The sequence below is a fragment of the Ascaphus truei genome, chromosome 15, assembly GCF_040206685.1.
Source record: "Ascaphus truei isolate aAscTru1 chromosome 15, aAscTru1.hap1, whole genome shotgun sequence".
NCBI classification, from domain to species: Eukaryota; Metazoa; Chordata; class Amphibia; order Anura; family Ascaphidae; genus Ascaphus; species Ascaphus truei.
Window position 1 is genome coordinate 16,225,975 of NC_134497.1, and position 26,218 is coordinate 16,252,192.

General features: G+C 42.9%; 1 protein-coding gene across 1 annotated transcript; it reads left to right on the forward strand.

Moving 5' to 3' along the window:
- The first annotated feature begins 4,666 nt into the window (after nt 1-4,666).
- Nucleotides 4,667-6,666, forward strand: NEURL2 (neuralized E3 ubiquitin protein ligase 2). The gene is made up of 2 exons (XM_075571799.1): nt 4,667-5,395; nt 6,010-6,666. Exons 1-2 carry the CDS (start codon nt 4,708-4,710, stop codon nt 6,123-6,125), a joined length of 804 nt encoding a protein of 267 aa, XP_075427914.1. The 5' UTR covers nt 4,667-4,707; the 3' UTR covers nt 6,126-6,666.
- The last annotated feature ends 19,552 nt before the right edge of the window (nt 6,667-26,218 follow it).

The following is a 26,218-nucleotide window of genomic DNA, read 5'->3' on the forward strand; positions in this document are numbered from 1 at the left end:
GGGGGGTGCGGCAGAAGCAAAGTCACGTGTTCTGGGGTGGGGGTGTGGCCAGAAGCAAAGTCACGTGTGTGTGTGTGTGTGCTGAGTCGTGTGTGTGTGTGTGTGTGTGTGTGTGTGTGTGTGTGTGTGTGTGTGTGTGTGTGTGTGTGTGTGTGTGTGTGTGTGTGTGTGTGTGTGTGTGTGTGTGTGTGTGTGTGTGTGTGTGTGTGTGTGTGTGTGTCACTGCTTATGAGTGACAGACACTGAGTCTGAGTGACTCCGTGACAGACTGAGTGACACTGCCTTCTATTGTGTGACACCTCGGCCTGCGTGTGTGTGAAAATGGATATTCCAGGCAAAAGGTGACACATTGTGTGCTCATTTGCATGTCATTTCCCAGATGACACATTGTGTGCTCATTTGCATGTCATTTCCAGAATCCTTGCAGTGGGAGCTCTGTATGTGGCGAAAATGGGGGTAATCAGCGCATTAATAAAGGCAGTGGGCTCAGCTGGTTACCCCTATTTCGCGTTGGGGATGAAGGGGTTAATTCTATATGCATGGCTGTCCCCATTTTGCAGGCTAATCTCTACCTGCAGTGAAGTGCCTTTCTGTTACTGTTTTAAAATGTACCGGCCGGATGCTATTTTTTTGTCTGCCTGCCTTTGTGAAGCAGTAGGAACAAATGTTATGCATACAGGAGCCCCCTGTTGGGATGAAAGACCCCAGATTCGTAAAGTGTCACTTAATCTGGAGTTTATGAGTAGCAGATCCTGTTACTCCTCCTGGATATTTCACACCTCGGGACCCAAACTTCAGACATTGCGTCCCAGAAATGAGTGGGCCCTTTTTACTTAGCAGTGCTACCAAGCTGCTCACTGAGCATGCTCAGAGTTACCTGAGCTGGCTGTAGGATTTGCCCCTGTGACATGGCAGGTTCTGATAGGATCAAGATAATTCGTTGCAATGGGATGAGGCTAATGTAAACCCCACAGGCCCTTATCCTTAAAAAGGCCTGTACCCCTCATTCCTGTGTTGTTGCTGTAACCTGATTTCTTCAAGTGGATAAGACCTAAGTACAGCGGCTACGATTCCAGAACGCAAGGGGTTAAAAACATCGCAACAAGGAAACTTGCCCTGCTTCAGGATTTCGTTAGCCCTGGGGATCCAGCAAATCCAGAGAACCAGAAAGGACTTTGCACATTCACAGAAGGATTGGACTGGGGCTATGTATTTGGCAATTTGCAAATGGACTACATTTTAAAGGACAATCTTCTGCTGCTTTGGCACCTTTCTGGACATTATCCTCTGTTTCTCTACCCGTGAGTGTAATTATTAAGTTTATTCTGCAGTTGTCGTGTGTTTGCCTATCAAGGGAATAAATCTCAGTTTATTTTGCTCAACCTGTTCTGCTCAATCAGGACCCACAAAATATAAATGTGTTATTAAGCGGCTCCCCGTGACACTGTATGCTTGGTGATAATGGTTGAAAGGCAAGGGGGCAGACCTGTCTAAGGCCTTGGACATAGTAAGCGCTTAGGTGCTGCCGCTCGCTCTCGCTTGCTGCCGCTCGCTCTACCAGGAGCTTTTTGCTGTCCTTGCAGAGGAGACAGCAAGCGCTTGGGAGGCGGGTATCACTGTGTGTGTGTGTCACTTTGAAGTGGTCTGTGTGTTTGTGTGTCACTGGGGAACGTGTGTGTGTGTGTCAGTGTGTGTATATTATATAATATTTTAAAAATTAAAAAAAAGACGTGAGAATAAATTATTTATTAACATTGTGCAAATTTGATAAATATATTCGCGCACACACATCACACACCACACACCACACAGACACATACACATACACACTGGTACACGCACACATGCACACACACACGCACACTGGTACACACACACACACATATACACACATGCACGCACACACACACATACACACACACATACATGCGCACACACACACATACATGCACAGACACACGGGGCAGAAGGGGGCACATCACCCGCTCCCCCCCCCGCCCCCGCAGCGCAGGCCCCCTCCATCTCCCGCAGGCTGACAGCACCACACATCAACACACACACGCATACACGCACATCAACACACACACACTCTCACTCACTCACTCAGCTGGCGCCAGACAATAAGTACCAAATTCACATTTCTCTGCTCTCCTTCCATTGGTTGCTGAGGCGTCACGTGAGCGGAGTCAGCGCGTGAATTTAAAATTTCACTGTCGGCTCTGTTCAAGCGCGCCTCAGCAAGCAAGGGAAAGCATGCGCGAGCCCCTACTAAAGCCGCTTTAATTGCGGCTGTAGGGGCTCAGTGGCAAGCAGGAGCAAGCAAGCAGCAAGCGAGAGCAAGCAAGCAGTAACCATGCCCTGGGCCTAAGACATGTGAATGTGCCCACAAGTGATATTCTTTATTTACTGCGCGACGTCAAATGGTGCCGCGTTGCCACGACAGCAGGATGCTACGTGACGTCGCTGCGTCACGTTGCCATGACAAAGTGGCGCCCTAAGGCGTCCCGTTGTCATGGCAACTTGACATAGCGGAGCCATGCTGACTGGAACGTGCAGGGGGGGGAGCTGCCGGGAGATACCGCCAAAGGCAAGATAAAGAAATGTAAAAATGTGTCTTGCAAAAAGGTTTCCGGGTTACCCTTCCCTAGAAGGTGGCGAGCCTGGGTGTAACAGCATACAGAATAGGAAGTGCACTATGTCAGGCTGAGGGTGGAGGTGTGCGACACACACTTAGATAAACAGAAAGGTCTTGAGCTTATTTGTAAAGACTCCCAGAGAGGGGGGGTACCGGACCATACGAGGCGGAGAGTTTCAATGCTGAAGGCTCGAGATCCAAAGGATGTCAGCGAGATTCGGGGAACTGTCAGCAGATATTCACCTGCGGATCAACGTGCCCAAGTTTGCTATAGCAATCCCGGAGCTCCATCGGACAGCTCGGCCGGCGCACACGTATGTCGGACTTCACATGTTTTGTACATGGACTCTTTAGGATTCATATAAAATAACGACGCAAATGGAAGTCATTTTATATTTAGTAAAGCAACAGGACTGGCTCATGAACAGAAAACTCCCTTTCGTTATGTGCAGGAGAGGGGGGTCTTAGTGCTATATGGAGAGGTGGGGGGGGGGACAGAGGGGCGTAAGACATGGACTGGTTACACCTCCGTGTTCTGAGTCACGCAGGCCCAGGTTTAGCACGGATCGTATGACCTGGGAGAGGATCTTTGCGCAAGGGATGGAGTTTCCTTCATTGCTCCGCTTTAGGCCTTGCTTCGGCCGGCGGCCGCGGGCCACCAGCTGCTTGCCTCCGTTCTGGAGGTCCCACTGGCTCCTTCCGGCGTAGCTGACTTCGTGCTGTGACGTGTCAGCCAGCCGGAGCTACAAGGAGCTTGTGGTTTCGGCGGTTGTCGCAAGGGTGCCATTCAGAGTTCCCCCTCTGCACCCCCCGCCCCCCGTTCCGATTTCCCCCCTCTGCCCAATCCCCATTCCGATTTCCCACCTTGCTCCGATTCACCCCTGTGTGTGTATTTGCCTGTGTGTGTGAGTGCCTGTGTGTGTGTGTGTGAGTGGAGGGGAGCAGGGAAGGAGCTGCGGGTGTGTGTCTTGGGTTTTTTTTGTTAACTTTTGGCCAGCTAGGGAGGAGGGAGCGGTGAGGCGCGAGAGGCAGAAAATTTGTATCTCCCGCTCCCTACAGACCGCAAGTAGCGGTCAATTGCCTGTCAGCGCGCCGCCTGTCTGCAGTGCGGGGGCGCTGACTGAGGGAGCGGGGCCTTAGGGTCCTGTACCAAAGCAAGATTTGCACCCGAGCATCATATTTGGGGGATGGTTACAGAATTCTGCACATAGAATTTCTTTCACGGCGTCTCAGTTTCACGCCATGTAGCGAAGAATCTCCACGTGGTCCTGGAAATGTTCTGAGCACGTCACGCGGGGAGATCTTTCAAGATAAATATTTAGGGATCCCGATTAGAAGTTTAAATCTTTAGGTCGTTTAGTGCTTCTGCAATGTGTTGCCTAGTAGGCTATGTTCTTCCGGCACTGATTGGGTTAATGGGAGTGCGTGTGATCCCCCTCTATTGCATGAGCGGGCCCTCTGCACTCTGATTTCCATGTGCATATACTGTGATTTATAGAACGGCCATTAACAGAAATCGCATGTACTTCATGTACAGAGTAAGCTCCTCTGAGTTACGGAATCAGACTGGTCCTCTGACCGAGGGCTTGTGAGTGGGGTTTGTGAGTGGGGCTTCTGTCTGGGGCTTGTGAGTGGGGCTTGTGAGTGGGGCTTCTGTCTGGGGCTTGTGAGTGGGGCTTTTGTCTGGGGCTTCTGTCTGGGGCTTGTGAGTGGGGCGTCTGTCTGGGGCTTGTGAGTGGGGCTTCTGTCTGGGGCTTGTGAGTGGGGCGTCTGTCTGGGGCTTGTGAGTGGGGCTTCTGTCTGGGGCTTGTGAGTGGGGCTTCTGTCTGGGGCTTGTGAGTGGGGCTTCTGTCTGGGGCTTGTGAGTGGGGCTTCTGTCTGGAGCTTCTTTGTATCACCGCTGTAATTAGAGTTTGGATAGGTGTGAGCCAGCTCCACGTCCCCTAGAAGGATCGCCTCACTGCCTGTTTCCTATACATGGCAGCTGTCCCAGGACAGATAGCTCAGGCACGCTGCACTTTTTTAAAAATAGCCTCAGGCAGCGTGTGTGCTGAGCTCTGTACTGGGGGGCAATGGCAGGACACTGGCAGCCATTCGTTCGCTTCCATACTATCCATGGCACCAACTTGCGCATTGACCCATCGGGGACGCAAGCCTCTAGGGTAGAGAGTTTTGCCAACGGCATCTGCTTCAGCCGAGAGCCCCTGGAACCCGGGCAGATGTTTCTCGTGGAGATCGAGGAAAAGGAACTGGGGTGGTGTGGGCACCTCAGGGTGGGTCTGATGGCACGGGATCCCTGCAGCCTGGACGTGGTACCAGAATACTCCCTGCCGGACTTAATGAATCTAGGGGACAGCTGGATCTTTGCCATCACTCGGAACCATAACCGAGTCCTACCAGAGGGAGAGGAGAAGTTCTGCTCAGGAGCAGGCAGTGGGCTTCTATCGGACCCCTACCTGACGGTGGGCACGTTTAAGATCCCCCGCGACAAGCTGATGGCCCGAAGTCGTCCGGGGCGCTACAGCCACATCCTGGACGACCTGTACAAGTCCAACGTGCTTCCCCCCACAGCCCGGCGAAGCCGAATTGGGGTGCTGTATGAACCTCAGTCTGATGGGACTCGCAACATGCACATCATCATCAACGGAGAGGACATGGGACCCAGTGCCCGAGGGATCCCCGGCACACGGCCGCTCTACGCCGTCATTGATGTCTTCGCCTCCACCAAGAGCGTCCGAGTCATCCAGTTGGAATACGGATGTATGTACCTCTGCCACATAGCGGGCGTCACGGGGAAACTCAGGTTTGGGTTGGGTGGTGGAATGTCTCGCCCCTAAAAATGAACGGCAATGTATAATGTTCTGGTTTAGGGGTTCCGTCTGCCCCCCCCCCCCCTCCTATAACATACACTAGCATCCAATAGGAAAGTAGATGCCCCAAGGAGCAGTTCTTCAATTGTATGTTATAAGGGGGGGGGGGGGGGGGGGGGGTTGCATTTTATTAGCTTCATTTGCTAGAGATTGCAGAGAAATGTGTGGGAGAGGGGAACCTGATAGACTGGCAGCCCCCCCCCCAATGTATAGGGAAAAGGGGAGCCTTATGTACACGCCACATACTGTATGGGAAGTGCAGAGCCGAGTACACTTCACAGCTCCTTCTAATGAGAGCAGGCACAGGACACACTATTACAGGCGTCGCCATCTTTAGTGAGGGATCCTGTTAACCCCTTCACAACCTGTAGAGCTCGCCTTACTGATTCTGTTCTGAAATGGTTATAGCCCAAACAAGGATTATTGCAGCCACGCGTGGTCAGTGTGTGGCTGGGGGTGATGGGTGTCCAGGAAGCATGTAGATCTGAGTCTCTCTCCTTTCAGTCCCCTCCCTGCAGACCCTGTCTCGCCTGGTCATACAGAAACACGTGGTCCACAGGCTGGCCATTGACTGGCTGGACTTGCCCCAGCTGCTGAAGAACTTCTGCAAAAACGAGTGAGTCCGTGGCTGTCCGTGGGAGAGCAGCCATGGAAAGTGAGGCAAGGCCAGCACAGCGTGTCCTGCAAACCCCAGAGTCAGTGACTGCCCGTGGGAGAGCAGCCACGGGAGGTGAGGCAAGACCAACACAGCGTGTCATACAAGCCCCAGAGTCAGTGACTGACTGCCCGTGGGAGAGCAGCCACGGGAAGTGAGGCAAGACCAGCACAGTGTGTCCTGCAAACCCCAGAGTCAGTGACTGTCCGTGGGAGAGCAGCCACCGAAATGGAGTGCCCCGACTCCACAGCAAATACCAAGACGTGCCCTGACAGGCAGGGCCATCTTATCCATTAGACAACATAGGCACAGTGCCACAGGCCTACGACCACGTTTGAGACCTGGAGACAGAATCCACGGGTCCCTGCTTGGCACGAATAAAGTGTTTCTCTGGGTCGTTGCAGCGTTCCTGCGTTATTTCTGCCACGGAAACGTTGGCAGAGGACACGTGTTTGTTGCTTTTCGTATCCCCGGTCCTAAATTTGAGTAAAGAGCGCTTCATCGTCTTTTAGCGCTTCTTTCTTTTCTTTTCCAAATCCAGGCTCGTGTTTTCCCTCCGTCAGCTAAAGGTAAAAGGGGATCTTACAGTGAAATGATAAAACTACACAGAGAGCTATCCAGTGCGCTTAAACTTACAGTGACATGATACAACTACACAGAGAGCTATCCAGTGTGCTTAAACTTACAGTGAAATGATAAAACTACACAGAGAGCTATCCAGTGCGCTTAAACTTACAGTGACGTGATACAACTACACAGAGAGCTATCCAGTGTGCTTAAACTTACAGTGACATGATACAACTACACAGAGAGCTATCCAGTGCGCTTAAACTTACAGTGACATGATACAACTACACAGAGAGCTATCCAGTGCGCTTAAACTTACAGTGACATGATACAACTACTCAGAGAGCTATCCAGTGTGCTTAAACTTACAGTGACATGATACAACTACACACAGAGCTATCCAGTGTGCTTAAACTTACAGTGACATGATACAACTACACAGAGAGCTATCCAGTGTGCTTAAACTTACAGTGAAGTGATACAACTACACAGAGAGCTATCCAGTGCGCTTAAACTTACAGTGACATGATACAACTACACAGAGAGCTATCCAGTGCGCTTAAACTTACAGTGACATGATACAACTACACAGAGAGCTATCCAGTGTGCTTAAACTTACAGTGAAATGATACAACTACACAGAGAGCTATCCAGTGTGCTTAAACTTACAGTGACGTGATACAACTACACAGAGAGCTATCCAGTGTGCTTAAACTTACAGTGACATGATAAAACTACACAGAGAGCTATCCAGTGCGCTTAAACTTACAGTGAAATTATACAACTACACAGAGAGCTATCCAGTGTGCTTAAACTTACAGTGACATGATACAACTACACAGAGAGCTATCCAGTGTGCTTAAACTTACAGTGACATGATACAACTACTCAGAGAGCTATCCAGTGTGCTTAAACTTACAGTGACATGATACAACTACACAGAGAGCTATCCAGTGTGCTTAAACTTACAGTGACATGATACAACTACACAGAGAGCTATCCAGTGCGCTTAAACTTACAGTGACATGATACAACTACACACAGAGCTATCCAGTGTGCTTAAACTTACAGTGACATGATACAACTACACAGAGAGCTATCCAGTGCGCTTAAACTTACAGTGACATGATACAACTACACAGAGAGCTATCCAGTGCGCTTAAACTTACAGTGACATGATACAACTACACAGAGAGCTATCCAGTGTGCTTAAACTTACAGTGAAATGATACAACTACACAGAGAGCTATCCAGTGTGCTTAAACTTACAGTGACATGATACAACTACTCAGAGAGCTATCCAGTGTGCTTAAACTTACAGTGACATGATACAACTACACAGAGAGCTATCCAGTGCGCTTAAACTTACAGTGACATGATACAACTACACAGAGAGCTATCCAGTGCGCTTAAACTTACAGTGAAATGATACAACTACACAGAGAGCTATCCAGTGTGCTTAAACTTACAGTGAAATTATACAACTACACAGAGAGCTATCCAGTGCGCTTAAACTTACAGTGAAATTATACAACTACACAGAGAGCTATCCAGTGCGCTTAAACTTACAGTGACATGATACAACTACACAGAGAGCTATCCAGTGCGCTTAAAGTTACAGTGAAATGATACAACTACACAGAGAGCTATCCAGTGCGCTTAAACTTACAGTGAAATGATACAACTACACAGAGAGCTATCCAGTGTGCTTAAACTTACAGTGACATGATACAACTACACAGAGAGCTATCCAGTGCGCTTAAACTTACAGTGACATGATACAACTACACAGAGAGCTATCCAGTGCGCTTAAACTTACAGTGAAATGATACAACTACACAGAGAGCTATCCAGTGTGCTTAAACTTACAGTGAAGTGATACAACTACACAGAGAGCTATCCAGTGCGCTTAAACTTACAGTGACATGATACAACTACTCAGAGAGCTATCCAGTGTGCTTAAACTTACAGTGACATGATACAACTACACAGAGAGCTATCCAGTGTGCTTAAACTTACAGTGACATGATACAACTACACAGAGAGATATCCAGTGTGCTTAAACTTACAGTGACATGATACAACAACACAGAGAGCTATCCAGTGTGCTTAGACTTACAGTGAAATGATACAACTACACAGAGAGCTATCCAGTGTGCTTAAACTTACAGTGACATGATACAACTACACAGAGAGCTATCCAGTGTGCTTAAACTTACAGTGACATGATACAACTACACAGAGAGCTATCCAGTGTGCTTAAACTTACAGTGACATGATACAACTACACAGAGAGCTATCCAGTGTGCTTAAACTTACAGTGACATGATACAACTACACAGAGAGCTATCCAGTGTGCTTAAACTTACAGTGACATGATACAACTACACAGAGAGCTATCCAGTGTGCTTAAACTTACAGTGACATGATACAACTACACAGAGAGCTATCCAGTGCGCTTAAACTTACAGTGAAATGATACAACTACACAGAGAGCTATCCAGTGTGCTTAAACTTACAGTGAAATTATACAACTACACAGAGAGCTATCCAGTGCGCTTAAACTTACAGTGAAATGATACAACTACACAGAGAGCTATCCAGTGCGCTTAAACTTACAGTGAAATGATACAACTACACAGAGAGCTATCCAGTGTGCTTAAACTTACAGTGAAATTATACAACTACACAGAGAGCTATCCAGTGCGCTTAAACTTACAGTGAAATGATACAACTACACAGAGAGCTATCCAGTGCGCTTAAACTTACAGTGAAATTATACAACTACACAGAGAGCTATCCAGTGCGCTTAAACTTACAGTGACATGATACAACTACACAGAGAGCTATCCAGTGCGCTTAAACTTACAGTGACATGATAAAACCACACAGAGAGCTATCCAGTGCGCTTAAACTTACAGTGACATGATACAACTACACAGAGAGCTATCCAGTGTGCTTAAACTTACAGTGACATGATACAACTACACAGAGAGCTATCCAGTGCGCTTAAACTTACAGTGACATGATACAACTACACAGAGAGCTATCCAGTGTGCTTAAACTTACAGTGAAATTATACAACTACACAGAGAGCTATCCAGTGCGCTTAAACTTACAGTGAAATGATACAACTACACAGAGAGCTATCCAGTGTGCTTAAACTTACAGTGACATGATACAACTACACAGAGAGCTATCCAGTGCGCTTAAACTTACAGTGAAATTATACAACTACACAGAGAGCTATCCAGTGCGCTTAAACTTACAGTGAAATGATACAACTACACAGAGAGCTATCCAGTGCGCTTAAACTTACAGTGACATGATACAACTACACAGAGAGCTATCCAGTGCGCTTAAACTTACAGTGACATGATACAACTACACAGAGAGCTATCCAGTGTGCTTAAACTTACAGTGAAATGATACAACTACACAGAGAGCTATCCAGTGCGCTTAAACTTACAGTGACATGATACAACTACACAGAGAGCTATCCAGTGCGCTTAAAGTTACAGTGAAATGATACAACTACACAGAGAGCTATCCAGTGCGCTTAAACTTACAGTGAAATGATACAACTACACAGAGAGCTATCCAGTGTGCTTAAACTTACAGTGACATGATACGACTACACAGAGAGCTATCCAGTGCGCTTAAACTTACAGTGAAATGATACAACTACACAGAGAGCTATCCAGTGTGCTTAAACTTACAGTGAAATGATACAACTACACAGAGAGCTATCCAGTGCGCTTAAACTTACAGTGAAATGATACAACTACACAGAGAGCTATCCAGTGCGCTTAAACTTACAGTGACATGATACAACTACACAGAGAGCTATCCAGTGCGCTTAAACTTACAGTGAAATGATACAACTACACAGAGAGCTATCCAGTGTGCTTAAACTTACAGTGAAATGATACAACTACACAGAGAGCTATCCAGTGCGCTTAAACTTACAGTGACATGATACAACTACACAGAGAGCTATCCAGTGCGCTTAAACTTACAGTGAAATGATACAACTACACAGAGAGCTATCCAGTGTGCTTAAACTTACAGTGAAATGATACAACTACACAGAGAGCTATCCAGTGCGCTTAAACTTACAGTGAAATGATACAACTACACAGAGAGCTATCCAGTGTGCTTAAACTTACAGTGACGTGATACAACTACACACAGAGCTATCCAGTGCGCTTAAACTTACAGTGACATGATACAACTACACAGAGAGCTATCCAGTGTGCTTAAACTTACAGTGAAATGATAAAACTACACAGAGAGCTATCCAGTGCGCTTAAACTTACAGTGAAATGATACAACTACACATAGAGCTATCCAGTGTGCTTAAACTTACAGTGACATGATACAACTACTCAGAGAGCTATCCAGTGTGCTTAAACTTACAGTGACATGATACAACTACTCAGAGAGCTATCCAGTGTGCTTAAACTTACAGTGAAATGATACAACTACACAGAGAGCTATCCAGTGCGCTTAAACTTACAGTGACATGATACAACTACACAGAGAGCTATCCAGTGTGCTTAAACTTACAGTGACATGATACAACTACTCAGAGAGCTATCCAGTGTGCTTAAACTTACAGTGACATGATACAACTACACAGAGAGCTATCCAGTGTGCTTAAACTTACAATGAAATGATACAACTACTCAGAGAGCTATCCAGTGTGCTTAAACTTACAGTGACATGATACAACTACACAGAGAGCTATCCAGTGTGCTTAAACTTACAGTGAAATGATACAACTACACAGAGAGCTATCCAGTGTGCTTAAACTTACAGTGACATGATACAACTACACAGAGAGCTATCCAGTGCGCTTAACCTTACAGTGACATGATACAACTACACAGAGAGCTATCCAGTGTGCTTAACCTTACAGTGACATGATACAACTACACAGAGAGCTATCCAGTGTGCTTAAACTTACAGTGACATGATACAACTACACAGAGAGCTATCCAGTGTGCTTAAACTTACAGTGACATGATACAACTACACAGAGAGCTATCCAGTGTGCTTAAACTTACAGTGACATGATACAACTACACAGAGAGCTATCCAGTGTGCTTAGACTTACAGTGACATGATACAACTACACAGAGAGCTATCCAGTGTGCTTAGACTTACAGTGAAATGATACAACTACACACAGAGCTATCCAGTGTGCTTAACCTTACAGTGAAATGATACAACTACACAGAGAGCTATCCAGTGTGCTTAAACTTACAGTGACATGATACAACTACACAGAGAGCTATCCAGTGTGCTTAACCTTACAGTGACATGATAAAACTACTCAGAGAGCTATCCAGTGTGCTTAAACTTACAGTGACGTGATACAACTACACAGAGAGCTATCCAGTGTGCTTAAACTTACAGTGACATGATAAAACTACTCAGAGAGCTATCCAGTGTGCTTAAACTTACAGTGACATGATACAACTACACAGAGAGCTATCCAGTGCGCTTAAACTTACAGTGACGTGATACAACTACACAGAGAGCTATCCAGTGTGCTTAAACTTACAGTGACATGATAAAACTACTCAGAGAGCTATCCAGTGTGCTTAAACTTACAGTGACATGATACAACTACACATAGAGCTATCCAGTGTGCTTAAACTTACAGTGACATGATACAACTACACAGAGAGCTATCCAGTGTGCTTAAACTTACAGTGACATGATACAACTACACATAGAGCTATCCAGTGTGCTTAAACTTACAGTGACATGATACAACTACACAGAGAGCTATCCAGTGTGCTTAAACGTACAGTGACATGATACAACTACACAGAGAGCTATCCAGTGTGCTTAAACTTACAGTGACATGATAAAACTACACAGAGAGCTATCCAGTGTGCTTAACCTTACAGTGACATGATACAACTACACACAGAGAGCTATCCAGTGCGCTTAAACTTACAGTGAAATGATACAACTACACACAGAGCTATCCAGTGTGCTTAAACTTACAGTGACGTGATACAACTACACAGAGAGCTATCCAGTGTGCTTAAACTTACAGTGACATGATACAACTACACAGAGAGCTATCCAGTGTGCTTAACCTTACAGTGAAATGATACAACTACACAGAGAGCTATCCAGTGTGCTTAAACTTACAGTGACATGATACAACTACACACAGAGCTATCCAGTGCGCTTAAACTTACAGTGACATGATACAACTACACAGAGAGCTATCCAGTGTGATTAAACTTACAGTGACATGATACAACTACACAGAGAGCTATCCAGTGTGCTTAAACTTACAGTGAAATGATACAACTACACAGAGAGCTATCCAGTGTGCTTAAACTTACAGTGACATGATACAACTACACAGAGAGCTATCCAGTGTGCTTAAACTTACAGTGACATGATACAACTACACAGAGAGCTATCCAGTGTGCTTAAACTTACAGTGACATGATACAACTACACATAGAGCTATCCAGTGCGCTTAAACGTACAGTGACATGATACAACTACACAGAGAGCTATCCAGTGTGCTTAAACTTACAGTGACATGATAAAACTACTCAGAGAGCTATCCAGTGTGCTTAAACTTACAGTGAAATGATACAACTACACAGAGAGCTATCCAGTGTGCTTAAACTTACAGTGAAATGATACAACTACACAGAGAGCTATCCAGTGCGCTTAAACTTACAGTGAAATTATACAACTACACAGAGAGCTATCCAGTGTGCTTAAACTTACAGTGAAATTATACAACTACACAGAGAGCTATCCAGTGTGCTTAAACTTACAGTGACATGATACAACTACACAGAGCTATCCAGTGTGCTTAACCTTACAGTGACATGATACAACTACTCAGAGAGCTATCCAGTGCGCTTAAACTTACAGTGACATGATACAACTACACAGAGAGCTATCCAGTGTGCTTAAACTTACAGTGACATGATACAACTACACAGAGAGCTATCCAGTGCGCTTAAACTTACAGTGAAATTATACAACTACACAGAGAGCTATCCAGTGTGCTTAAACTTACAGTGAAATTATACAACTACACAGAGAGCTATCCAGTGTGCTTAAACTTACAGTGACATGATACAACTACACACAGAGCTATCCAGTGCGCTTAAACTTACAGTGACATGATACAACTACACAGAGAGCTATCCAGTGTGCTTAAACTTACAGTGAAATGATACAACTACACAGAGAGCTATCCAGTGTGCTTAAACTTACAGTGAAATTATACAACTACACAGAGCTATCCAGTGCGCTTAAACTTACAGTGACATGATACAACTACACAGAGAGCTATCCAGTGTGCTTAAACTTACAGTGACATGATACAACTACACAGAGAGCTATCCAGTGCGCTTAAACTTACAGTGACATGATACAACTACACAGAGAGCTATCCAGTGTGCTTAAACTTACAGTGACATGATACAACTACACAGAGAGCTATCCAGTGCGCTTAAACTTACAGTGACATGATACAACTACACAGAGAGCTATCCAGTGCGCTTAAACTTACAGTGAAGTGATACAACTACACAGAGAGCTATCCAGTGTGCTTAAACTTACAGTGACATGATACAACTACACAGAGAGCTATCCAGTGTGCTTAAACTTACAGTGACATGATAAAACTACTCAGAGAGCTATCCAGTGCGCTTAAACTTACAGTGAAATGATACAACTACACAGAGAGCTATCCAGTGTGCTTAAACTTACAGTGAAATTATACAACTACACAGAGAGCTATCCAGTGTGCTTAAACTTACAGTGACATGATACAACTACACAGAGCTATCCAGTGTGCTTAACCTTACAGTGACATGATACAACTACTCAGAGAGCTATCCAGTGCGCTTAAACTTACAGTGAAATGATACAACTACACAGAGAGCTATCCAGTGTGCTTAAACTTACAGTGAAATTATACAACTACACAGAGAGCTATCCAGTGTGCTTAAACTTACAGTGACATGATACAACTACACAGAGCTATCCAGTGTGCTTAACCTTACAGTGACATGATACAACTACTCAGAGAGCTATCCAGTGCGCTTAAACTTACAGTGACATGATACAACTACACAGAGAGCTATCCAGTGTGCTTAAACTTACAGTGACATGATACAACTACACAGAGAGCTATCCAGTGCGCTTAAACTTACAGTGAAATTATACAACTACACAGAGAGCTATCCAGTGTGCTTAAACTTACATTGAAATGATACAACTACACAGAGAGCTATCCAGTGCGCTTAAACTTACATTGAAATGATACAACTACACAGAGAGCTATCCAGTGTGCTTAAACTTACAGTGACATGATAAAACTACTCAGAGAGCTATCCAGTGTGCTTAAACTTACAGTGACATGATACAACTACACAGAGAGCTATCCAGTGTGCTTAAACTTACAGTGACATGATACAACTACACAGAGAGCTATCCAGTGTGCTTAAACTTACAGTGACATGATACAACTACACAGAGAGCTATCCAGTGTGCTTAACCTTACAGTGACATGATACAACTACACAGAGAGCTATCCAGTGTGCTTAAACTTACAGTGACATGATACAACTACACAGAGAGCTATCCAGTGTGCTTAAACTTACAGTGACATGATACAACTACACAGAGAGCTATCCAGTGTGCTTAAACTTACAGTGACATGATACAACTACACAGAGAGCTATCCAGTGTGCTTAAACTTACAGTGAAATGATACAACTACACAGAGAGCTATCCAGTGTGCTTAACCTTACAGTGACATGATAAACTACACAGAGAGCTATCCAGTGTGCTTAAACTTACAGTGACATGATACAACTACACAGAGAGCTATCCAGTGTGCTTAAACTTACAGTGACATGATACAACTACACAGAGAGCTATCCAGTGTGCTTAAACTTACAGTGACATGATACAACTACACAGAGAGCTATCCAGTGTGCTTAAACTTACAGTGACATGATACAACTACACAGAGGGCTATCCAGTGTGCTTAAACTTACAGTGACATGATACAACTACACAGAGAGCTATCCAGTGTGCTTAAACTTACAGTGAAATGATACAACTACACAGAGAGCTATCCAGTGTGCTTAAACTTACAGTGAAATGATACAACTACACAGAGAGCTATCCAGTGTGCTTAAACTTACAGTGACATGATACAACTACTCAGAGAGCTATCCAGTGTGCTTAAACTTACATTGACATGATAAAACTACTCAGAGAGCTATCCAGTGTGCTTAAACTTACAGTGACATGATAAAACTACTCAGAGAGCTATCCAGTGTGCTTAAACTTACAGTGACATGATACAACTACTCAGAGAGCTATCCAGTGTGCTTAAACTTACATTGACATGATAAAACTACTCAGAGAGCTATCCAGTGTGCTTAAACTTACAGTGACATGATACAACTACACAGAGAGCTATCCAGTGTGCTTAGACGTACAGTGAAATGATACAACTACACAGAGAGCTATCCAGTGCGCTTAAACTTACAGTGAAATGATAAAACTACACAGAGAGCTATCCAGTGTGCTTAAACTTACAGTGACATGATACAACTACACAGAGAGCTATCCAGTGCGCTTAAACTTACAGTGAAATGATACAACTACACAGAGAGCTATCCAGTGTGCTTAAACTTACAGTGACATGATACAACTACACAGAGAGCTACCCAGTGTGCTTAAACTTACAGTGACATGATACAACTACACAGAGAGCTATCCAGTGTGCTTAAACTTACAGTGAACTGATACAACTACACAGAGAGCTATCCAGTGTGCTTAAACTTACATTGAAATGATACAACTACACAGAGAGCTATCCAGTGTGCTTAAACTTACAGTGACATGATACAACAACACATAGAGCTATCCAGTGTGCTTAAACTTACATTGAAATGATACAACTACACAGAGAGCTATCCAGTGTGCTTAACCTTACAGTGACATGATACAACTACACATAGAGCTATCCAGTGTGCTTAAACTTACATTGAAATGATACAACTACACAGAGAGCTATCCAGTGCGCTTAAACTTACAGTGACATGATACAACAACACATAGAGCTATCCAGTGTGCTTAAACTTACATTGAAATGATACAACTACACAGAGAGCTATCCAGTGTGCTTAAACTTACAGTGAAATGATACAACTACACAGAGAGCTATCCAGTGTGCTTAAACTTACAGTGACATGATACAACTACACATAGAGCTATCCAGTGTGCTTAAACTTACAGTGACATGATACAACTACACAGAGAGCTATCCAGTGTGCTTAAACTTACAGTGACATGATACAACTACACATAGAGCTATCCAGTGTGCTTAAACTTACAGTGACATGATACAACTACACAGAGAGCTATCCAGTGTGCTTAAACTTACAGTGACATGATACAACTACACAGAGAGCTATCCAGTGTGCTTAAACTTACATTGAAATGATACAACTACACAGAGAGCTATCCAGTGCGCTTAAACTTACAGTGACATGATACAACTACACAGAGAGCTATCCAGTGTGCTTAAACTTACATTGAAATGATACAACTACACAGAGAGCTATCCAGTGTGCTTAAACTTACAGTGACATGATACAACAACACATAGAGCTATCCAGTGTGCTTAAACTTACAGTGACATGATACAACTACACATAGAGCTATCCAGTGTGCTTAAACTTACAGTGACATGATACAACTACTCAGAGAGCTATCCAGTGTGCTTAAACTTACAGTGAACTGATACAACTACACAGAGAGCTATCCAGTGTGCTTAAACTTACAGTGAAATGATACAACTACACAGAGAGCTATCCAGTGTGCTTAAACTTACAGTGACATGATACAACAACACATAGAGCTATCCAGTGTGCTTAAACTTACATTGAAATGATACAACTACTCAGAGAGCTATCCAGTGTGATTAAACTTACAGTGACATGATACAACTACACAGAGGGCTATCCAGTGTGCTTAAACTTACAGTGACATGATACAACTACACAGAGAGCTATCCAGTGTGCTTAAACTTACAGTGAAATGATACAACTACACAGAGAGCTATCCAGTGTGCTTAAACTTACAGTGACATGATACAACTACACAGAGAGCTATCCAGTGTGCTTAAACTTACAGTGAAATTATACAACTACACAGAGCTATCCAGTGTGCTTAAACTTACAGTGACATGATACAACTACACAGAGAGCTATCCAGTGTGCTTAAACTTACAGTGACATGATACAACTACACAGAGAGCTATCCAGTGTGCTTAAACTTACAGTGACATGATACAACTACACAGAGAGCTATCCAGTGTGCTTAAACTTACAGTGACATGATACAACTACACAGAGAGCTATCCAGTGTGCTTAAACTTACAGTGACATGATACAACTACACAGAGAGCTATCCAGTGCGCTTAAACTTACAGTGAAATTATACAACTACACAGAGCTATCCAGTGTGCTTAAACTTACAGTGACATGATACAACTACACACAGAGCTATCCAGTGTGCTTAAACTTACAGTGACATGATACAACTACACAGAGAGCTATCCAGTGTGCTTAAACTTACAGTGACATGATACAACTACTCAGAGAGCTATCCAGTGTGCTTAAACTTACAGTGACATGATACAACTACTCAGAGAGCTATCCAGTGTGCTTAAACTTACAGTGACATGATACAACTACACAGAGAGCTATCCAGTGTGCTTAAACTTACAGTGACATGATACAACTACTCAGAGAGCTATCCAGTGTGCTTAAACTTACAGTGACATGATACAACTACACAGAGAGCTATCCAGTGTGCTTAAACTTACAGTGACATGATACAACTACACACAGAGCTATCCAGTGCGCTTAAACTTACAGTGAAATGATACAACTACACAGAGAGCTATCCAGTGCGCTTAAACTTACAGTGACATGATACAACTACACAGAGAGCTATCCAGTGTGCTTAAACTTACAGTGACATGATACAACTACACAGAGAGCTATCCAGTGTGCTTAAACTTACAGTGAAATGATACAACTACACAGAGAGCTATCCAGTGTGCTTAAACTTACAGTGACATGATACAACTACACAGAGAGCTATCCAGTGCGCTTAAACTTACAGTGAAATGATACAACTACACAGAGAGCTATCCAGTGTGCTTAAACTTACAGTGAAATGATACAACTACACACAGAGCTATCCAGTGCGCTTAAACTTACAGTGAAATGATACAACTACACATAGAGCTATCCAGTGCGCTTAAACTTACAGTGACATGATACAACTACACAGAGAGCTATCCAGTGTGCTTAAACTTACAGTGAAATGATACAACTACACAGAGAGCTATCCAGTGTGCTTAAACTTACAGTGAAATGATAAACTACACAGAGAGCTATCCAGTGTGCTTAAACTTACAGTGACATGATACAACTACACAGAGAGCTATCCAGTGCGCTTAAACTTACAGTGACATGATACAACTACACAGAGAGCTATCCAGTGTGCTTAAACTTACAGTGACATGATACAACTACACAGAGAGCTATCCAGTGTGCTTAAACTTACAGTGACATGATACAACTACACAGAGAGCTATCCAGTGTGCTTAAACTTACAGTGACATGATACAACTACTCAGAGAGCTATCCAGTGTGCTTAAACTTACAGTGACATGATACAACTACTCAGAGAGCTATCCAGTGCGCTTAAACTTACAGTGAACTGATACAACTACTCAGAGAGCTATCCAGTGTGCTTAAACTTACAGTGACATGATACAACTACTCAGAGAGCTATCCAGTGTGCTTAAACTTACAGTGACATGATACAACTACACAGAGAGCTATCCAGTGTGCTTAAACTTACAGTGACATGATACAACAACACAAAGAGCTATCCAGTGTGCTTAAACTTACAGTGAACTGATACAACTACACAGAGAGCTATCCAGTGTGCTTAGACTTACAGTGAAATGATACAACTACACAGAGAGCTATCCAGTGTGCTTAAACTTACAGTGAACTGATACAACTACACAGAGAGCTATCCAGTGTGCTTAAACTTACAGTGAAATGATACAACTACACAGAGAGCTATCCAGTGTGCTTAAACTTACAGTGAAATGATACAACTACACAGAGAGCTATCCAGTGTGCTTAAACTTACAGTGACATGATACAACTACACACAGAGCTATCCAGTGTGCTTAAACTTACAGTGAAATGATACAACTACACAGAGAGCTATCCAGTGTGCTTAAACTTACAGTGAAATTATACAACTACACAGAGAGCTATCCAGTGCGCTTAAACTTACAGTGAAATGATACAACTACACAGAGAGCTATCCAGTGTGCTTAACCTTACAGTGAAATGATACAACTACACAGAGAGCTATCCAGTGTGCTTAAACTTACAGTGAAATGATACAACTACACAGAGAGCTATCCAGTGTGCTTAAACTTACAGTGACATGATACAACTACACACAGAGCTATCCAGTGTGCTTAAACTTACAGTGAAATGATACAACTACACAGAGAGCTATCCAGTGTGCTTAAACTTACAGTGACATGATACAACTACACAGAGAGCTATCCAGTGTGCTTAAACTTACAGTGACATGATACAACTACACACAGAGCTATCCAGTGTGCTTAAACTTACAGTGACATGATAAAACTACACAGAGAGCTATCCAGTGTGCTTAAACTTACAGTGAAATGATACAACTACACAGAGAGCTATCCAGTGTGCTTAAACTTACAGTGACATGATACAACTACTCAGAGAGCTATCCAGTGTGCTTAAACTTACAGTGACATGATACAACAACACAGAGAGCTATCCAGTGCGCTTAAACTTACAGTGAACTGATACAACTACTCAGAGAGCTATCCAGTGTGCTTAAACTTACAGTGACATGATACAACTACACAGAGAGCTATCCAGTGCGCTTAAACTTACAGTGACATGATACAACTACTCAGAGAGCTATCCAGTGTGCTTAAACTTACAGTGACATGATACAACTACACAGAGAGCTATCCAGTGTGCTTAAACTTACAGTGACATGATACAACAACACAAAGAGCTATCCAGTGTGCTTAAACAAACAGTGAACTGATACAACTACACAGAGAGCTATCCAGTGTGCTTAGACTTACAGTGAAATGATACAACTACACAGAGAGCTATCCAGTGTGCTTAAACTTACAGTGAACTGATACAACTACACAGAGAGCTATCCAGTGTGCTTAAACTTACAGTGAAATGATACAACTACACAGAGAGCTATCCAGTGTGCTTAAACTTACAGTGAAATGATACAACTACACAGAGGGCTATCCAGTGTGCTTAAACTTACAGTGAAATTATACAACTACACAGAGAGCTATCCAGTGTGCTTAAACTTACAGTGAAATGATACAACTACACAGAGAGCTATCCAGTGTGCTTAACCTTACAGTGAAATGATACAACTACACAGAGAGCTATCCAGTGTGCTTAAACTTACAGTGAAATGATACAACTACACAGAGAGCTATCCAGTGTGCTTAAACTTACAGTGACATGATAAACTACACAGAGAGCTATCCAGTGCGCTTAAACTTACAGTGAAATGATACAACTACACAGAGAGCTATCCAGTGTGCTTAACCTTACAGTGAAATGATACAACTACACAGAGAGCTATCCAGTGTGCTTAAACTTACAGTGACATGATACAACTACACAGAGAGCTATCCAGTGCGCTTAAACTTACAGTGACATGATACAACAACACATAGAGCTATCCAGTGTGCTTAAACTTACAGTGACATGATACAACTACACATAGAGCTATCCAGTGTGCTTAAACTTACAGTGACATGATACAACTACTCAGAGAGCTATCCAGTGTGCTTAAACTTACAGTGAACTGATACAACTACACAGAGAGCTATCCAGTGTGCTTAAACTTACAGTGAAATGATACAACTACACAGAGAGCTATCCAGTGTGCTTAAACTTACAGTGACATGATACAACAACACATAGAGCTATCCAGTGTGCTTAAACTTACATTGAAATGATACAACTACTCAGAGAGCTATCCAGTGTGATTAAACTTACAGTGACATGATACAACTACACAGAGGGCTATCCAGTGTGCTTAAACTTACAGTGACATGATACAACTACACAGAGAGCTATCCAGTGTGCTTAAACTTACAGTGAAATGATACAACTACACAGAGAGCTATCCAGTGTGCTTAAACTTACAGTGACATGATACAACTACACAGAGAGCTATCCAGTGTGCTTAAACTTACAGTGAAATTATACAACTACACAGAGCTATCCAGTGTGCTTAAACTTACAGTGACATGATACAACTACACAGAGAGCTATCCAGTGTGCTTAAACTTACAGTGAAATTATACAACTACACAGAGCTATCCAGTGTGCTTAAACTTACAGTGACATGATACAACTACACACAGAGCTATCCAGTGTGCTTAAACTTACAGTGACATGATACAACTACACAGAGAGCTATCCAGTGTGCTTAAACTTACAGTGACATGATACAACTACTCAGAGAGCTATCCAGTGTGCTTAAACTTACAGTGACATGATACAACTACTCAGAGAGCTATCCAGTGTGCTTAAACTTACAGTGACATGATACAACTACACAGAGAGCTATCCAGTGTGCTTAAACTTACAGTGACATGATACAACTACTCAGAGAGCTATCCAGTGTGCTTAAACTTACAGTGACATGATACAACTACACAGAGAGCTATCCAGTGTGCTTAAACTTACAGTGAAATGATACAACTACACAGAGAGCTATCCAGTGTGCTTAACCTTACAGTGACATGATACAACTACACAGAGAGCTATCCAGTGCGCTTAAACTTACAGTGAAATGATACAACTACACAGAGAGCTATCCAGTGCGCTTAAACTTACAGTGACATGATACAACTACACAGAGAGCTATCCAGTGTGCTTAAACTTACAGTGACATGATACAACTACACAGAGAGCTATCCAGTGTGCTTAAACTTACAGTGAAATGATACAACTACACAGAGAGCTATCCAGTGTGCTTAAACTTACAGTGACATGATACAACTACACAGAGAGCTATCCAGTGCGCTTAAACTTACAGTGAAATGATACAACTACACAGAGAGCTATCCAGTGTGCTTAAACTTACAGTGAAATGATACAACTACACAGAGAGATATCCAGTGCGCTTAAACTTACAGTGAAATGATACAACTACACAGAGAGCTATCCAGTGTGCTTAAACTTACAGTGAAATGATACAACTACACATAGAGCTATCCAGTGCGCTTAAACTTACAGTGACATGATACAACTACACAGAGAGCTATCCAGTGTGCTTAAACTTACAGTGAAATGATACAACTACACAGAGAGCTATCCAGTGTGCTTAAACTTACAGTGAAATGATAAACTACACAGAGAGCTATCCAGTGTGCTTAAACTTACAGTGACATGATACAACTACACAGAGAGCTATCCAGTGTGCTTAAACTTACAGTGAAATGATACAACTACACAGAGAGCTATCCAGTGCGCTTAAACTTACAGTGACATGATACAACTACACAGAGAGCTATCCAGTGTGCTTAAACTTACAGTGACATGATACAACTACACAGAGAGCTATCCAGTGTGCTTAAACTTACAGTGACATGATACAACTACACAGAGAGCTATCCAGTGTGCTTAAACTTACAGTGACATGATACAACTACTCAGAGAGCTATCCAGTGTGCTTAAACTTACAGTGACATGATAAACTACACAGAGAGCTATCCAGTGCGCTTAAACTTACAGTGACATGATACAACTACTCAGAGAGCTATCCAGTGTGCTTAAACTTACAGTGACATGATACAACTACACAGAGAGCTATCCAGTGTGCTTAAACTTACAGTGACATGATACAACTACACAGAGAGCTATCCAGTGTGCTTAAACTTACAGTGACATGATAAACTACACAGAGAGCTATCCAGTGCGCTTAAACTTACAGTGACATGATACAACTACTCAGAGAGCTATCCAGTGCGCTTAAACTTACAGTGAACTGATACAACTACTCAGAGAGCTATCCAGTGTGCTTAAACTTACAGTGACATGATACAACTACTCAGAGAGCTATCCAGTGTGCTTAAACTTACAGTGACATGATACAACTACACAGAGAGCTATCCAGTGTGCTTAAACTTACAGTGACATGATACAACAACACAAAGAGCTATCCAGTGTGCTTAAACTTACAGTGAACTGATACAACTACACAGAGAGCTATCCAGTGTGCTTAGACTTACAGTGAAATGATACAACTACACAGAGAGCTATCCAGTGTGCTTAAACTTACAGTGAACTGATACAACTACACAGAGAGCTATCCAGTGTGCTTAAACTTACAGTGAAATGATACAACTACACAGAGAGCTATCCAGTGTGCTTAAACTTACAGTGAAATGATACAACTACACAGAGAGCTATCCAGTGTGCTTAAACTTACAGTGACATGATACAACTACACACAGAGCTATCCAGTGTGCTTAAACTTACAGTGAAATGATACAACTACACAGAGAGCTATCCAGTGTGCTTAAACTTACAGTGACATGATACAACTACACAGAGAGCTATCCAGTGTGCTTAAACTTACAGTGACATGATACAACTACACACAGAGCTATCCAGTGTGCTTAAACTTACAGTGACATGATAAAACTACACAGAGAGCTATCCAGTGTGCTTAAACTTACAGTGAAATGATACAACTACACAGAGAGCTATCCAGTGTGCTTAAACTTACAGTGACATGATACAACTACTCAGAGAGCTATCCAGTGTGCTTAAACTTACAGTGACATGATACAACAACACAGAGAGCTATCCAGTGCGCTTAAACTTACAGTGAACTGATACAACTACTCAGAGAGCTATCCAGTGTGCTTAAACTTACAGTGACATGATACAACTACACAGAGAGCTATCCAGTGCGCTTAAACTTACAGTGACATGATACAACTACTCAGAGAGCTATCCAGTGTGCTTAAACTTACAGTGACATGATACAACTACACAGAGAGCTATCCAGTGTGCTTAAACTTACAGTGACATGATACAACAACACAGAGAGCTATCCAGTGTGCTTAAACTTACAGTGAACTGATACAACTACACAGAGAGCTATCCAGTGTGCTTAGACTTACAGTGAAATGATACAACTACACAGAGAGCTATCCAGTGTGCTTAAACTTACAGTGAACTGATACAACTACACAGAGAGCTATCCAGTGTGCTTAAACTTACAGTGAAATGATACAACTACACAGAGAGCTATCCAGTGTGCTTAAACTTACAGTGAAATGATACAACTACACAGAGGGCTATCCAGTGTGCTTAAACTTACAGTGAAATTATACAACTACACAGAGAGCTATCCAGTGTGCTTAAACTTACAGTGAAATGATACAACTACACAGAGAGCTATCCAGTGTGCTTAACCTTACAGTGAAATGATACAACTACACAGAGAGCTATCCAGTGTGATTAAACTTACAGTGACATGATACAACTACACAGAGAGCTATCCAGTGCGCTTAAACTTACAGTGAAATGATACAACTACACAGAGAGCTATCCAGTGTGATTAAACTTACAGTGACATGATACAACTACACAGAGAGCTATCCAGTGTGCTTAAACTTACAGTGACATGATACAACTACACAGAGAGCTATCCAGTGCGCTTAAACTTACAGTGAAATGATACAACTACACAGAGAGCTATCCAGTGTGCTTAAACTTACAGTGAAATGATACAACTACACAGAGAGCTATCCAGTGTGCTTAAACTTACAGTGACATGATACAACTACACAGAGAGCTATCCAGTGTGCTTAAACTTACAGTGAAATTATACAACTACACAGAGAGCTATCCAGTGCGCTTAAACTTACAGTGAAATGATACAACTACACAGAGAGCTATCCAGTGTGATTAAACTTACAGTGACATGATACAACTACACAGAGAGCTATCCAGTGCGCTTAAACTTACAGTGAAATGATACAACTACACAGAGAGCTATCCAGTGTGCTTAAACTTACAGTGACATGATACAACTACACAGAGAGCTATCCAGTGTGCTTAAACTTACAGTGAAATTATACAACTACACAGAGAGCTATCCAGTGTGCTTAAACTTACAGTGAAATGATACAACTACACAGAGAGCTATCCAGTGTGCTTAACCTTACAGTGAAATGATACAACTACACAGAGAGCTATCCAGTGCGCTTAAACTTACAGTGACATGATACAACTACACAGAGAGCTATCCAGTGTGCTT